Source organism: Melospiza georgiana, chromosome 8 (genome assembly GCF_028018845.1).
Source record: "Melospiza georgiana isolate bMelGeo1 chromosome 8, bMelGeo1.pri, whole genome shotgun sequence".
Classification (NCBI taxonomy): domain Eukaryota; kingdom Metazoa; phylum Chordata; class Aves; order Passeriformes; family Passerellidae; genus Melospiza; species Melospiza georgiana.
Window position 1 is genome coordinate 5120734 of NC_080437.1, and position 16976 is coordinate 5137709.

The 16976-nt window shown below is 46.0% G+C and overlaps 1 protein-coding gene across 2 annotated transcripts; it reads left to right on the top strand.

Annotated features, from left to right (window-relative positions):
• Positions 1-61: 61 nt before the first annotated feature.
• Positions 62-16300, top strand: CHUK (component of inhibitor of nuclear factor kappa B kinase complex). Of its 2 annotated transcripts, XR_009114745.1 has the most exons (22): positions 62-217; positions 292-386; positions 1738-1852; positions 3762-3831; positions 4494-4582; positions 4834-4923; positions 5131-5255; positions 5655-5762; positions 6037-6172; positions 6923-7117; positions 7450-7552; positions 8648-8771; positions 9670-9821; positions 10654-10715; positions 11650-11759; positions 13130-13179; positions 13295-13391; positions 13840-13987; positions 14309-14448; positions 15354-15450; positions 16007-16106; positions 16144-16164. XR_009114745.1 is itself a non-coding variant. In XM_058029309.1 (21 exons), the coding sequence occupies exons 1-21, from the start codon at positions 62-64 to the stop codon at positions 16031-16033; spliced, it is 2289 nt and encodes a 762-aa protein (XP_057885292.1). In that variant the 3' UTR covers positions 16034-16300. The 2 variants fall into 2 exon arrangements, 1 of the variants encoding a protein (XP_057885292.1); XM_058029309.1 differs by having other exon boundaries at positions 16007-16300.
• The last annotated feature ends 676 nt before the right edge of the window (positions 16301-16976 follow it).

Consider the following 16976-nt stretch of genomic DNA (forward strand, 5'->3'; position numbering starts at 1 on the left):
CGGGAGGCGCCGGGCGGTGACGCGGCAAGAAAGGCGGAGTGCCGGAGCCAGCGGCCGAGCCATGGAGCGGGGCGGCCCCCCCGCGCCCGCCGCCGGCGAGCGGGCCCCCGCCGGGGCGGCGCTGCGCGGGCACCCGGCCGGCGGCTGCGGGCCCTGGGAGATGCGCGACCGCCTGGGCACCGGCGGCTTCGGCAACGTGTGCCTGTACCAGCACCAGGTGGGGCCGGGCCGGGCGGCGGGGAGGGCACGGCACGGCCGGGCCGCGGCGGCTGACGGCGCTGTGTCCCGCAGGACTCGGGCGACCGCGTGGCCATCAAGTCGTGCCGGCTGGAGCTCAGCGTCAAGAACAAGGACCGCTGGTGTCACGAGATCGACATCATGAAGAAGTGAGTGCGGCCGGCACGGCGGCACCGACACGCAGGGACAGGGGACAGCCGGGAGAGGGGAGTGCGGGCAGTGAGCCCCCGCACCGGCTGGGGAGATGGGACCGTGCTGTGCGCACAGCCGGGGTCAGCCCTTTGTCACCCGGCGTGCTGTGCCGGTTATCTCTCATCCCATGCCCCAGCTCCTGCCTTGGCCTGGCAGCTGGCGGCCCCCAAACCCCCTGCCCTGTTGTGCTGCCTGGGCTCCTCATCTAAAATTCCTCCAATCTCACACCACCCTGTGGGTTGAGTTTTGGTGTGATTTGGGAACACCCACGTGTTCCCATACCCTGCGGTATTTTGTTTTTGATTTAGCACCCCGGGGATCCTGGAATTGCTTTTTTATTGTTACGTTGCCGAATGTAAAGAATAAATTCTCCTTACACTTCCTCGTGAGAAAGTCCATGCTCTGTGCTGCCCACCCTCCCTGTCCAGCAGGTGAAACAGGGCTGGACAGCTTTAGTCTCATGGATGTGGGGGCTGTCTCTGGGTGTTTGGGTCTCACAGAACTGCTCCTGAAAGAGAGAGGGAGAGATGCTGGAGCAGGAAATCCTGTCCCACTGGTAGGAGCAGGGTTACTCTGAGTTGTCCTCCCTGAGGATTGCAGTGACCCTGCTGTTCAGGGCTTTTCTGAGCTGCTGCTGTTGCTTTGTTACCCTCACCTGCTCACTGTGTGCCACAACATGGGGGGAAACCACTTGCAGGGAATGTGAATTTGTAAAGTCAAGGCTTGGTGCTGTCTGATTTGGGTGCTGAAAGCAACCACTGAGTAATGAGCTGCTCTTGCATTGGCATCCAGAGGCTCTGGAAGATGTAGAGAGAAATAATTTGCTTTCATTTCCTTCTGGATATGTCACTTATTCTTAAGAGTAGTATGCATTAGAGACAGTCAGGAAGCAGCTGTTTGGATTCAGCTGCAGAAATTAATTTTTCCCTGTGAATATGGCTTTCACCTGCCTGGTGCAGTTACTCAGGGGGTTGTTGTGAAACTCTTGGGCTGGGGGGAGTCTGTTCCTACATACACATGCACACACAGAGGGGTAATGACACTGCCAGAACTGTGCAAGAATTCACAACCTGAGTGTGGATCCCCAGCATCAAAGTCCTGTACCTTGGCTTTGAGACATCATTTCTGCTCATCAGTGGTTTGTGTTTTCCCAAGGTGTGGATTTAATGCGTTTGGGTACTGGTAGGTACCAGTTGATGAGTGAGCAAGGATTCCTGTGGGGAACAGAACTGTTCCTGGAGCATAAAACGTGGTTGCTGTTGTCTCATTCTCCCAAGAGAGTTTTCATGCAGCTCTCTGTGTGCTTAGGCTGAACCATCCCAACGTAGTCAGAGCCTGTGAGGTTCCTGAGGAGATGAACTTCCTGGTGAATGATGTTCCTCTCCTGGCCATGGAGTACTGCTCAGGGGGTGACCTCCGCAAGGTAACGCCTGCTTTGCTTCCAGAAAAACCAAACAACCCCAACTGGGCCTGTCAGTGCTGCTCCTTCACCAGGGCTGCTTTGGGGAGCTTCTCTTTTTGGGTATGGTGCCTTGAGAAGGCTGAGCTAGAACAGAGGCCAGGCAGAGCTAAAGAATAAAGCAGGGATTTATTAAAAGGATCTCCTCCATGGATCCACCTTGGGCAGCACAAGAGCCCAGCCAGGGCTGCACCAAGGTGAACCAAAATGGGCACAAAATGGACACCTCTCACAGGGTCTCTCACTTTTATAAGTTCTGGAGTTCACTGTCCAATTACAGCTTTAGCTTATGAATTCCCATCCTGTTTGTTTTTCTCTCTTCAGCTCACTTTATTTATGCTCTTGAGCCTGAGATTTGGATCATTTGTCCTTGGTGCCCAGCTGGAGCAGGAATTGTTTTGTCTCCCTGCTCTGTGCACAGAGCTCACCATCCCTTAATGTAAACCCCATATCCACACACTAAAGGAGCACAGAATCTGAAAAATATAAAAGCTAAACCTGAGGCATCAGGTACAGGTGTGAGGAAGTTAATGTAGAGTGGGAAAAAAAACCACGTGTGGGAAAGAAGGCTTGTGTTTCTGAACCCAGAGGGCAAGCCAAGGGCAGATACTCTTTTATCCTGGTGTGTCCTTTCATGGAGCTGCTTTAGCATTAGTGCAGCTGCTGTCACCCAGCAGGTTTGGCTTTGCTGCTGTCTCCATCTGTTCAGTTTGACTGGTTGGGATTCATTTGTATCTGGTGTTACCTTGCTCTCAGCACAGGCAATGATCCTATTTCTGCTGGGCTGGGGCCTCCAGGGATTCTGAAGCTTTGCTATCCCTGCTGATCTGGGAACTGCCAATCTGCACACTGGCAACACTTAAAAATAAAGGAGCCTTTCAGTAGTTCCCCAGGCAGTGGCTTGGTGACCTGGTAGAGTTTGTGCTCCCTTTCCATTACAGCTAGATTCAGGAAGCAGCAATTTCTGGAGGGGTGAAGCAGCAAATCCCTGTCAGGATTTGCTTAGAAATCATCTCATCTGTGTGATCAGAAAACTAATTTTTCTGTAGTTTTTGTTATTGGTGTTAAACAGCCTTGGGAGCTGGTGAATGCAGTAATCCTGTCTCATTATATGGTTTTGAGTTGTTAGAAACAGTCCAAGAGACACTTTCAAGGTTAAAGTCACAGTAAAAGAAGGGGAATATATGAAAAAGCATTTGGGGGTTGCAGACACAGGCACCTGGCCATGGTCCCAGAGACATTTGGCTGTTGTATTATTTTGTATTATTGCAGTAAAAGTTTGGAGACTCCCTGAAGGTAGATTAGAGACCCTGGCTGAGAAATCAGCTCTATTTGCAATGCAGTGTTTGGTCACTTCATTTCTGATGAATCCTTAGCTGTGGCATAGATGCTGAAACAAGTTAGGAGGCAACATGCTTCCTTCCATCTGATGTTCTATATTGCTTAAAAAAAACATAATCTTTTTTTATTTCTGATTGTGTTCTTTAAATCTTTATATTGTTTGGCATCATTTGTGTTTCATTTAATTATTAATTTCTCCTTGTGAGTCCATCATGAGGGCTGAAGCACCTCAGTCATCTCTTAAAAGTCAGAAATTGCTGAAGCTGCTTTTATTGACAGCTCATTAAGACAGTGCTGAGGGGGAGCATCCCTTGCCTGCTTTTGTCTCCTACTCCTTTTCTTTCTGAATTTTCATTTTAAGTTGTTTTCTTCTTGGCCATGATTTTATTGCATAAAACCAACAGCCCCATTCAGCTGGAGTGTCCTTGAGCTGTGCTGTTTGCTGAGTAGTTTCAACAGAGGATGGAAAATGCTGGGTTTTGCTGTTAACTGTTACAAGTGTGGGTCTGAACATGTTTTGATTTTTTTGTAGTTGCTAAACAAACCAGAAAACTGCTGTGGGCTGAAGGAAAGTCAAATCCTTTCTCTGCTTAGTGACATTGGTATGTAGTCAGTGCTTTCTTTTTGTTTGTTTTTTTTTGTTTGTTTCTGTTTTAAGTGTAGTGGCCTTTTCCTTTTTCAGCTTACCATGAAAAAGGAACTAAAATGAACAGAGTGTTAAAAACATCAGGCCCTTGGAAAGTACCTGATTTTTGGACATCATGGGAAGGAAGAGCTGTCTGATAAAGGGCAGTGCCTGGGTTTCTCTAGGAAAAAGGTTTTCCAGGAAGGCTCCTTGTTTTTTTAATTCTCTTACAGATAACCTGTCACTGCTTGTAGGAAGAGCTGGTTTTGGCATGAGAAAGTATTTTAGAGTACTGGCCTGGACTTTTGTCCTTTCAGTGCTCAAGAAGGCTTCCAGCTGAATTCCTGAAATAAAAAGCAACTCTGCTTGCTTTATCCTTGTTCCCCTTCCAGAATGTTTTGGGGTTTGTTTTTTTTTTTTTTTTTTTTCATAATAAGTTGAGTGTCTTTGGCTTGTCTTTGCAAAGATGTGAAAATGCAGTGGAGAAGAAACACAAGTTTGCAAGCTGTTTAATGTAGAAATGAGTGGTGGTAAATCATGGAAGGCTGGGAATTTGCCCCCCAGTATTAAGTTTTCATCAGATTTATGTTTAATTAATGTAGATTTTTTTTTGAGTAAAATCAAACACGTGTCTTCCAGGGTCTGGTATCCAGTATTTGCATGAGAACAGAATTATTCACAGAGATTTAAAGCCTGAAAATATTGTTCTTCAGGATGAAGGTGGGAAGGTAAGTCAAGTGTGTTTCCATTGTCATTTCTGGAAGTTGTCACATTGAACTGGACTGAAAACTGAACTGTGCATTTACTAAAAGCTTTAACACTGTTGCTGAAGCTTTGCCATGGACTTTCTCCAGAATTTCCACTCTGGCTTTCCTCATGAGAGTATTCTGTGCCTGTCACTGAGCAGATTTTGGGTTGTTTGGTGGTTTTTTCCCCCTCAGCCTTTGCTCTTCTGATGAACTATTTAAACTGTTTGCAGATTGTTCACAAAATAATAGACCTGGGATATGCAAAGGATCTGGATCAAGGAAGTTTATGCACTTCATTTGTTGGAACATTGCAATATCTGGTAAGATTTATTTTTTTAGTCTCACCAGCACTGGGGCAGGGCAGCTGTGGCTTGGCACTGCCAAGGGCTGAAACCTCCAAAAATGGAGATCCTGGGACCTGTCCCAAGGGTATCCCCTCTCAGGGAGCCACACCTGGATGCAGTTTTGCCTCTGCAGAAATGCAAGGAAACACCACAGTCAAAGTGTCTTTTTATGATCGTTTTTAGGCTCCAGAACTCTTTGAGAACAAATCCTACTCAGTTACTGTTGATTACTGGAGCTTTGGGACAATGGTGTTTGAATGCATTGCAGGATTTAGACCTTTCTTACATAATCTGCAGCCATTTGCCTGGTAAGACCCTAATTCTGGAAGAGGTGCTTGGAAGTGCTAATACTTAAACCTGTCTGAAAGACTTTAACCTGCACATGGAGGTTTCTGCTTGTCTTGCTCTGCCTGGAGTGTTTGTTTGTTTGGTTTTTAAAAGGGTGGCTCTGTAACAGAAAAAAATAGGAAACTTGGGTTTCTGTTAGAACAAGAGAAGAGGTAAATCTTTCCAGAGGCAGAGTTTATTGGAAGGGCTCCTCTCTTTCACATGGAGATGTTCTGGGTGGATTGAAAAATGCATCTTTGTCCTGAAAGATGAGTTTGTTTTCTAAAGCTGCTGGACACTGGCCTCTTTCTGCTGTCTTCAGTTGCTCCCTTACAAAACTAACACTCCTCAGCATATACACAGAGGATTTTATTTCCCAGGCATGAAAAGATCAAGAAGAAGGACCCAAAGCACATCTTTGCCTCTGAGGAGATGAACGGGGAGGTTCGTTTCAGCACCCACCTGCCACAGCCTCACAGCCTCTGCAGGTAGGTGTGTCCTCACCACAGGGGACACTTCTGGCCTTCCAAACTGAGGCCTCTTCCTCCTTTATCCAAGCTTGAGAGCTCCTCCTCCTTTCTCCAGGGTGTTTCAAGCTCCTGGCAAGCTGCTGTTTGCTGTTAAGGGACAGCCTCTAGTTCTTTTTTGAGTGCTTCGGGCTCTCTGGTGCCTGTTGCCCACAAAGATGGTCAGAGCACACAAGGAGAGGTCCTGCTTCAGCCTGGTGAAGGCCTCCCCTCTCTTACAGCCCTTCTGCTTTAGTTTGATTGTAGAACCCATGGAAAACTGGTTGCAGCTGATGCTGAACTGGGATCCACAGCAGAGGGGTGGAGGTTCAGATCCTGAGACTAGTCGTCCCAGGTGTTTCCTGATCATGGATCACATACTGAATCTGAAGGTGAGTGGGGGCTCTTACTGGGTGTAAAGGCCTTCTGAAAGCATCCCAGAGGACTGAGAGTGTTCAGTGGAGCAAAGCTGTAATCCTGGCATCACCCAGCTTCCAGGCTCAGGAAGAGTTGTTCTTCCTGGTGTCAGGAAGTGACTGCATATATAGTGTGTCCAGTACATACTGGAAGACAAAAACATCTTCTGCAATATTAGTCTCTAGCTTTACATATGGAGTAAAAGGATGACCCTGTATTACTGTTTGTTATCTTGGAAAGGGCTCACCAGGATCAAATAAGATTTAATATTTGCTAATAACAGTTTTCCCAGACTTCCCTGTTGATGCTGTGACCTCTGGGTGTATTCATGTGCTATAGCAGCAATGCCTGTCGTAGAAGAGAGGTGCAGTGTAGTAGGACAGATTTTTCCTCTTCAAACAATTACTTGAGCTTTACTGGAGTCAGACTAGCCAAGGCAAGCCTGCATAGAAACAGGAGGATAATTTTGTCTCAGTTCTTTTGATGTAATTAGGCTGCAGCAGGGTTTGTGAAGGGTCTTAGTGGGTTGAACTATCAATTTCTCTGACATTAAAAGTTACAGGCCCAGGCTTTGAGTTTTTTATGTGAGGCTTTCCTCTTGAAGTGATTATTGTGGTTATTAAATCCAAATTATGCTCTCATTCTGCTCTGTGCTCCATCCCAGGCTTGTGTGCCTTTGTCTTTGATATCCAAGGATTTGTAATCTATTTGTCCTCTTTTTACAGATAGTACACATCCTAAACATGACCTCTGCCAAGATTGTGTCCTTCCTTTTGCATCCTGAGGAAAGCCTTCACTCCCTTCAGAATCGTATTGAGTTTGAGACTGGAATAAGCACAGGAAATCAGGAGCTGCTGTTGGAAACAGGGATTTGCCTGGACCCTAGGAAACCTGCTTCCCAATGTGTTATTGATGGTGTGGTAAGGAGGAGTCTGTTCATGTCTTCCATGTTCTCACAGAATTTAAAATCTTAGGGAAGATAAATGGCCTGAATCTTCTCCCACATGAGACAGTTTGCTCTGTAAATGTAGCAATTCTAAAGATCTTTTATTGGGTAATGTAAGCAGGTTTCTGTAATTGTACGCTGCCTAAATATTTAATTAATTATTAGCAGAGAGTTCTGTCTTCCTGTAGGATCTATCAAAATAAGTATTTAAAGAGAGTGTCCACAATAATTAGTTCATGATGTACTGGGTTAGTAGGAGCTGCTTGGGGTTTCTCTTGCTTATATTCTCTTCTCTTTTCCTCCCAGAGAGGCTGGGACAGCTACATGGTCTACTTGTTTGACAAAAGCAAAACTGTCTATGATGGCCCCTTTGCTTCTCGGAGTCTGTCTGACTGTGTCAACTACATTGGTGAGTATGCTGAAAAGTGCTGTTCTCCTGCAAAAAGAAATGAAATCTGCTCTGTAAACCCCTGTGTGTTGTCTTGAAGGACTCTGTCTGATTCAAAGAGAGCCATGTAAGAGCCTGAAGCAGCCTAATTTGTGTCCTGATGACAGAGTTTGGACTTTTAGGCTGTGTATGGAAGCTGCTTCTCTGCTTTCTGCTTCCCCTGCTTGTCTGCTGAGATGACAGCAGTCACTGCACAACCTAACAGATCTCTCTGAAAGTTTATTTATTATAAATCTGTGTCTGTAGGAATGACCCTGTGTACCTCTATGAAAGAAAAGTAGTGTCAGGGGACAGGAGATGTCTGCTGGGATACTGCATGTACAGAAAATGCCTTGTGACAGGCAGCTACTGTTCAGGAACTTAATTTTCTTTGGCCTATCTCCACTGATTTTCCTCATCTTCTAGTGTCACTCAGGTTGTTCTGTGTTCTGGGCTGTTTTGTTCTGGTGAATCTCACAGCATGACACCATTGAACTGAATCTCTTGGAGCAAAGGCTTACACTGTGGTTATTGATATCCCAGTGTACTGACAGCTCCCATTTCTTTTTACACCATGGTTATTGATACCCCAGTGTACTGACAGCTCCCATTTGTTTTTACACCATGGTTATTGATACCTCAGTGTACTGACAGCTCCCATTTGTTTTTACACCATGGTTATTGGTACCTCAGTGTACTGACAGCTCCCATCTCTGTCAGGGAACACACCTGCATCTTTTCCCCTTAAACATCTACATCAGGAAATCTGAGAGGAAACCTACAGAATGTTTGAAGACATTTTCAGATGAAACAGATCAGGACAGTGACCAGTATCAATGGATTAAATGGAGCAACTAAATTTGCTACCTTGGGCTTTAGAGTTTTTCGGCCAAAACTCCTCACAGGGTTTAACCTGCTCAGTCACATGTTGTCACATACCTGGGGAGCTGTGACATGAAGAGCTCATACATGCTTCAGCAGCATCACCTAGAAATTGAGCAGAACTTCCCAGGCTTTCAGGCACATGAAGCAGGAATTGGGGATGTTGTCACTGCCCTGTGTTTCTCCTGTGTTCAGTGCAGGACAGCAAAATCCAGCTGCCGATCCCGCAGCTGCGCAAGGTGTGGGCAGAGGCGGTGCACTACGTCATTGGGCTGAAGGAGGATTACAGCAGGCTCTTCCAGGGACAGAGAGCTGCCATGTGAGTTGTCACCCTTCCAGAGGGAGCAGGGCTATGCCAGCACTGAGTCTGTTTGCCTGGAATCCTGCATCTTGGGGTGTTTTTGTTCCCTGAGGTTTTACAGTCCTCTGCTGTTCTGTGCCTTTGCATTATAAAACATATTTGAGCTGGGAGCTTATTCCACTCCAGGAATTGTGCTGGGTAATTCCTAACATTGATCATAACCAAAAACTACTTGAATATACTCAGAGGTTCACAGCGTGGCTGAGGTTAACAGGTGTGGGAAATGGATTTTTATAAAATTTTCAAAGCTTAACAGAAGGCTCACATAGTATATATCTGTATGCAAACTTTGAGATAAGAAATGCTGACATAAAAATGCCATGGAACAGGACTGGAACTAGAAACAAGTTTCAGAGGATGGCTTGTAAGAAAGATTAGATACTTTGGAGAAACAGGACTATGAAAGATGCATTGTAGTGGGACCCAGGAGGGGTAATTTTAGATGTTGGCTTTAAGGCATTTACAGCAAAAGCTGATAGGCCAAGAAACACTTATAATGTAATTAGGAAACAGCTTCTCATTGTGATGGTGTGAATTATAACTTCTGTATTGTCACACCGTTCACATGAGACTGAAAATGGAGTAAGTTTTTAAAACACCTCTCAGTTGCCCCATCTCTGGGTCAGAAAAGGGCTCAGTCTGACAGATGGGACCTCTGGAAGTCCTCCAGCCCAATCCATGCTCAAAAAGAACCACATCCAGACAGCTCTCAGATATTTCTGAGGGTGGAGACTCCACAACCTCTCTGGGCAGCTGGTGCCAGTGCTCAGTCCCCCTGAGAACAACAGAATTTTCCTTTTTTGAAGTCCAGGTGGGCTTTCCAGCTGATGTGTGCTGTCCTTGTTCCATGTGTTAGGCTCAGCCTCCTTCGGTACAACGCCAACCTGATCAAAATGAAGAACAACATGGTGTCAGCATCCCAGCAGCTGAAAGCAAAGCTGGAATTCTTCCACCAGAGCATTCGCCTCGACCTGGAGAGATACAGTGACCAGATGGCTTATGGCATATGTAGGTAGTGGGGAGTACTTGTCTGGGTGTCTCCTGTGATCCTGGAAAGGAACTCAGCATCTTTATGGGTGTATTTTAGCTAGGGGACGTGCAGGAGAAGAGTTTGGCAGGAGGATAAAAACCAGAATGCTTTTGGAGACCTTCAGTGATAATGAGACAGGTGATCAGCTGTTCTCCACTGAGAGTAGAAAACAGGAGCATTAATAGTACTGATGATGTAAATATTTGCTATTTATTCATTCACAGGCTGATTCATTTGGAGTTCTGACTGGGCAAGAGCTGCTGCACTTGCTGACCGTGCTAACGAGCTGCTGTGCTTGTTGTTAGGAGAAACCATTTGTCAGGATGAGAGATGGCTTTAAAGAGCACCAGCTACAGTTTCATGTCCCAGAAACAAATAGTGCTGAGGAGAGAACAGCAAGATTTACATGTAGTTTGAATATATATGGCTAAAAAATGCAACCTGAGTCAAAAATTATGACTGGGCTGAAGGATGATGATGGAAAATGGAAAGACAATATGAGCTGGTTTTGGACAGTCTGTGTTCAATCAAAAGTGGCAGTTGTTGAGCTTAATGGTGGAGTTTGGAAATTCAGAGTTGTTTTAGGCCAGTGATTGCAAGCAGTGAAATCCTGCCTAAGGGTTTGTGTGTGAGTTAAGGTTGAGCACAGAGTTGCAGCTTTGCTGTGTCTGTGATCTCTGTGTCATGGCTCCTGCTAGGAGATTCAGCATCATGTTCTTTGTGTTCAAATTACACCACATAAAGTCCAGGTCTTACTTTATTTTTGTGTCTTAATGTCTTTTTATAAATTAACACCTCTTTTTCCTTAAGCTTCAGAGAAGATGCTCAAAGCCTGGAAGGAAATGGAAGAGAAAGCCTCTCAGTGTGCACAGGTAGGGGATGGTAAAGAAGCTGCATTATCTCTGTGTGAAGGAGATTGTGACAGGAATTTAATGTGTCAGATGTGCCACTGCTGTGTCCCTTCCCTGTCTCATATCCTGCTGCTGCTGTGGGAATGGGAATAGGAATACCATTGTAGGTGCATTAAAAAAAACACAGTGTCCTGTCACCAAGGTGTTTGAATGGATTTGGACAAAAACAACAAAAGTCACCGGGCTCAGCTCTCTGAAAAGGAAAGTGAAATGCAGAGACTTATTACTTGTTGCCCAAAAGAAATGGTGTTGCTATGGATCAGGAGTCTTCCTGGCTGGATTTGCTGCTCACAGAAATTCCCATTGCTGAAGCTGAAAACCAATCACTTGCTCTGCAGCACCTCCAAAATTGCAGGATTTCACTGAGGAGTACAGACATGAATCACTGGCCTGCTGCAAGTCAATATGCAAATCAGTTTTAAATGAGAGTCATCTATTTTTTGTTATCTAAAGAATGGATAAAAAGGTGGCTGCTTCTAGCAGAATAATTGAATTGAATTGTCTTTGGCTTTTTCCAGACAAACAGGAACCTCACCCAATTGTTACTTGGCAGACCATCAGAATTATGTTCTGTTATTCCACCTGCCCTGCCCCTTTATCAGGAATGGAAAAAGTTCTTACACAGGGATATATTAGTCTGTCTAGGAGGCAATCCAGAGACACAGAGAGATGATGTATGAGCAAACTGATTTTTTTCAGCCAGTGTTGGTGGTCAGAGGTTTGGGTGTAGGTGATACCAAGCACTGAGAACAAAAACCTCAATTGTAGCAGTGCTGTGCCAAAGAGCTTTTTTGTGTCCTAAACTTTGCAGGCACTTAGCCCATTATCCAAACAAGTGTTCTGGGGGTCTTTATCTCTTTGATTGAGTCTGACCTGTGGCCACATTTCCCCTCAGGCTGAAGACATTGGCCACCTGGATGAGCAGATCATGGCCCTGCACACGGAGATCGTGGAGCTGCAGAAGAGCCCCTACGCCAGGCGCCAGGGGGAGGTCATGGAGAGCCTGTAAGCCCTGGGCTCCTCATCTCCACTGCAGAAAATTGTGTTTCTCTGTCTCAGGGGGGTTTTCTGCTCTGTGTCTGGTTCCCTCAGCGATTCTGAAATCCTGACCACAAGTACAGAGTAGTGTATGGTTGGTTTGAGATGATGTTGTTAGTGAATGGGAAGATCCCACCACTTCTCTGTCACTGAACTGTGAAACCTCATCTTACAAGAGCCAGGACTAAGATAAATCTTGGTGTCAACTGGGGATTTCCTTTTGTGTTGGAGAGGGATGACTTTCTTCCTGTTGAGTGAGGAAACTACATGACCATTGTAAAACCCTATTAAATATCTTCAGTATTTTCAAATCAAGGGTAAAGATCTCATGGGTACTTGGATATTTAGAAAGTTGATTTTTAAAAAAAAAAGTATTAAAATATGAAAGAGCCAAATGATATTTCTGATATTGAGAACACATAGGAAGCAGTTACTGGGCTACTGCTGAGAGCACAAGTGGCAGTTCTAAAAGAGAGAGGTTGAACAACCATTAAATCTGTTAATCAGAGCTCTTCAGAGCAACTCTGACTGTTCAGGGAGAAAATGTGTCTGCTCCTGGTGTGTTCCCCCCCTCCCTCTTTGCAAAGTTGCTTTTCATCCTGTGCAGTTGCAGCAGAACTGGTGCACAGGAGAGGAAGTGGTGCAGAGGGGAAGCCACCTCCTGCAGCAGCAGCTCAAACTAATCAGGATTGTGCCTCCTTAAACATTATTTTTAAGCAATTCCACCACTGCAGAGCAGGATCAGGGCTGGGAAGCTGCTCCTTGTTTCTGACAGACTGGGATTTAGAACAGGAAGGATTTTGTTCAAGGCTGGAAGTTTTCAGTGTGACTGTTTTTGAAATACTTGAAAGAGGTAATGTTTGTTTAATGGGAAGAAGAGAAGCACAGTTGTCATTGCTTGTGATGCAGCTGTCTCTTTCCATTTACAGAGTATCACTAAAAGTCAGGCAAAAAAATGCAGAGCAGGAACAGAACAAGAATTTCTCAGGCAGTTGTGCAGTCACAGTTTCAAAAATGAAATCAGATAATGAAGGATGCAGGGGAAATAAAACACAGCTGAGCCATGGGAAGATTTGAAACTGAAAATAAGCTCCCTTTGGTGTGTTTTTCTGAGGAGAAATTGCATAATTGGAGAAAAAGAGAGAGAGTTTTGGGGAAAGTGTTGGATTGCATCTCAGAGGGAGTATCCCTGTGTTCCAAAGGCCATGGCTGTGTCCCAGCTCTAGGAGAAGGACAAGGATCTGAGTTCAGAAAGGCATCCCTTCCCTGCAATGCTGTTTTTGAGTCACTTGGCTGTTTTTGAGACACCTGCCTGAATCATTTTCTTCTTTTTCAAGGGAACAGAGAGCCATAGACCTGTACAAGCAATTAAAAGCACGACCTCCAGGTATGGAAGGGGATGATTTAAATTTCACACTTTTACCCCATGATTAATTGTTGTGAACTGAAACCCAGGGAATGCTGTTAGGGTTTACTAACATGGTGTTTGCTGGCCCTTCCAGATCATGCCTACAGTGACAGCACAGACATGGTGAAGATCATTGTGCAGACAGTGCAGAGCCAGGACCGAGTCCTCAAGGAGCTCTTTGGCCACCTCAGGTACTTTATGCAGACAAAAAAATCCAATTTGCAGCATTTGGAGCTTTGTAGTAGGAAGGGATAGGGAAAACCATGGAGGTCAGAGCCCAAAAAACTCCATTCACTTTTCTCATAGCATTAATTTTGCTCCTCTGTGTTAAGTTTCCACTTAATTTTTAAAAACATGACTGTTAGCATCCAAGAGTTTACTTTAAAATGAGGCAAATTCTGCCAGTTGGAATTTGGAATTCAAATCTTCAAAGGAAAAAAAAATTAAAAATTCTTCAAAATTCAAAGGAAAAAAAATACTTAAAGGAAAAAAAGTAGCAGTTGAGAAGATACCACAGTGATTTGTATATTAATTTTTCAAGTATCCCACTTTTCCATTTTCCTTGAATCCCTTGAAGGTGGGGCTTTTATTTTGCCATAATGTGCTGGGAAGTGATTTTGTGTTTGGTTTTTATTCCAGCAAGCTCTTGGGCTGCAAGCAGAAGATCATTGACCTGCTCCCTGAGATTGAAGTGGCTCTGAATAACATCAAGGAAGCTGACAACTCAGTGATGCAGATGCAAGGAAAGAGACAAAGGGAGATCTGGCATTTGCTGAAAATTGCTTGTGTGAGTAGCTGTTGGGTTATTTGCACTTTTTGCAGTGCAGGAGCCAGGAAGTAAACTCAGCAAAAAGGGGTAACTGCCACACCATGGTTGTATTTTGTTTTTCCTGCAGAGAAGGGCAGTCTGAGATGGTGAAAGTAGAAGTTAAATAGGTGTTTTCCTGGTTAAAGTGTTAAAGAGTAATTTTTTTGTATTAATTACATTGCCTGAAGCCATCTCCTGGTTCCCACATCTGTGTGTGTGTAACCAACAGTGCTCGTGTGCAATCCCAAATCTTCCCTAGGTAGCACTGAAGCCTCAATTCTCCTGAATTTCTTTTTGCAGACTCAGAGCTCCTCTCGATCCCTGGTCAGCTCTAGCCTGGAAGGGACAGCCTCAACTCCAGCAGCCACTTGGCTGCCCCAGGGCTGCTCAGGGAACTCAGCTCCTCACCCTCTGTCTTCTCTGGCAGCTCCTGAAGATGGGTATGTGCTGTGTTTGTGGGGTGCCTGTGGCAGGGAGGAATGAGGAATCTGATTCCGTGTTCTCAGAAGGATAATTGATTATTTTATGATACTGTATTACATTAAAGAATACAGAAAGGATACTTAAAAAGACACAGCTTGGCCCTGATTGGCCAATAAGTCAAAACAATTCACATGAAACCAATGAAACAATCTCCAAACACATTCCACATGTGAGCACAACACAGGAGAAGCAAATGAAATAAGAATTTATTTCCTTTTTCTCTGAGGCTTCTCAGCTTCCCAGGAGAAAAATCCTGGGCAAAGGGATTTTATCAGAGAATGTGAATGTGACAGGTATGAGCTGCAGGGAGATCAGGATCTCAGGGCTTTATCCTTCCAGAGCAGTTCCAGGAGTTTGTGTGTCACTAAAGCTCTAAAGAATCAGGGATTTGGTTGAACTCTTTATTCAGAAATCTCTGCTCTCTGTTTCTGAGCCAGTTCCAGGTGCTGCATGCCCTGCCGAAGGACTGTGCCATCCATTTATTGCATGAAATGTTGTTCTTCCTTGGGACTGGATCTTTAGGCCCCTCTCCCTCAGTCCATGCTGAGCTGTCTGGACCTCAGAGGGTTTTTCTCTTTGCTTCATTAACAATTCCAATTATATTTTATCAGTGTGCAGCCATTCCCCTTTGTCCTGCCATCTCCAGGCAGGTTTTTGTGTCACCTACCACTGCACAAACTACATAAAATTAATTGCACAAACTACCATAAAATTAAGCTACAAATCACTTTTTTGTGCTGTTTGCTTTTGTTTTTCTTTTTTTTTTTTTTCTCTCCTCTCAGTGCAGGACCTTTTGATGGGGATGTCACTTTTAGTGCTGCTTGTAATCCATCACCTTGGGGTTTTTTTTCCCTTCCTGCAGGGAGAATTTTGCTGACATGATCCGGGAGAATGTGAATTACCTGGAGCTCTTCAGCAGCATTCTGCAGGAGGTGAGGCAGGAGCAGAACAGCATGATGGTAAGTGCTGGTGCACCTGCCAGGACCTGCCTTTCAGGGGACACCCTGGGGACATGGAGAGCCCCTTGAATAGGAAAAAAGTGCTCCAAGCCCCAGCCAGCCTGGCCTTGGACACTTCAGGGATTCAGGGGCAGCCACAGCTGCTCTGGGCACCCCATGCCAGTGTGCATGGATTCATGTTTATTCCCAAAATCCCACCTAGCCCTGCCCTCAGGCAGTGGGAAGCCATTCCCTGTGTCCTGGCACTCCAGGCCCTTGAAACAGTCTCTTTCCATGTTTCCTGTAGCCCCTTTAGGCACTCCAAGGCCACAGTGAGGTCACTCTGAAGCTTCTCCTCTCCAGGTGAACAATCCCAGCTCCTCCAGCCTTTGCTCAGAGGAGAGAGGAGGCACTCATCCTTTGAGAAATCCCAAACTGGAGTGGATTCACAGGGCTCCTGTGCTGTGCTGCACTCTGTTAACCCCTGAGAGCATCCTTGCTAAGGGCAATTTCTGATTTTTCATCAAACCCAGCAGCCAAACCCTGCACTCAGTTGTTTTTGTGCTTTTCTTTGCAGAGTTTCGACTGGAGCTGGCTGAAGTAGCCCCAGGAGCCAAGGTGCTGCATCACCCAAGTGCCTTCTATGTGCTGAGGGCCGCCTTCCCTGTGGGACGGGGTGGTGTTATTGACGTCACTGGTGTTTATTGACATCACCGGTGTTTATTGACATCACCGTGTCACCCACCGGCTGTCCCTCAGGAAGCAGCGTGGGCCCGGCCCGTGGAGCCTCCTCAGGGCGGGGGGCGCGGGCAGGGCCGTGTCCCCATGAATGTATAGCGCGTGTATATATAATAAACTCAGTGTGACACCCACACAGGCTCTGAGGCCTGCTCGCTGCCGCGCCGCCATTGCCAGCACGCCGTTGCCTGGCAACCCGGGTGCGATGTGACGTCATCGCCCCGCGCCGACGTGGCGCGCCCATGGTGCCGCGCGCCGGCGCGCGTGCGCGGCGGGGGTGGGAGCGCGGCCTCGGCAGCACGTGGGGAACGGGACAGGTACGGAACAGGGAACGGGATAAGGGTCGGGATAAAGGTATGGGATAAAGGAACGCGACAGGGATCGGGATAACGGGACGGGTACGGGACTGGGAGCGGGATAAAAGAATGGGATCGGGATAAAGGAACGGGACAGGGAACGGGGTTGGGCTAAAGGGACGGGATTGGGGCAGGGATCGGGATAAAGGTATGGGATAAAGGAACGGGACAGGTACGGGACGGGGAACGCAATTAAGGAACGGGATTGGGATTGGAGTAAAGGAAAGGGATCGGGGTAAAGGAACGGGACTGGAATAAAGGAACGGGACAGGGATTGGGATAAAGGAACGGGGCAGGGATTAGGATAAACGATAGGGACAGGTACAGGACAGGGATTTCGATAAAGGCTAGGGAGAGCTGCGAGACACGTAGGGGGCAAGAATTGTGCTAAAGAATAGAGCCTGAGATAGGGATTGGAATAGCTGTGGAGTAAGGACAGCTACGGGACAGGAC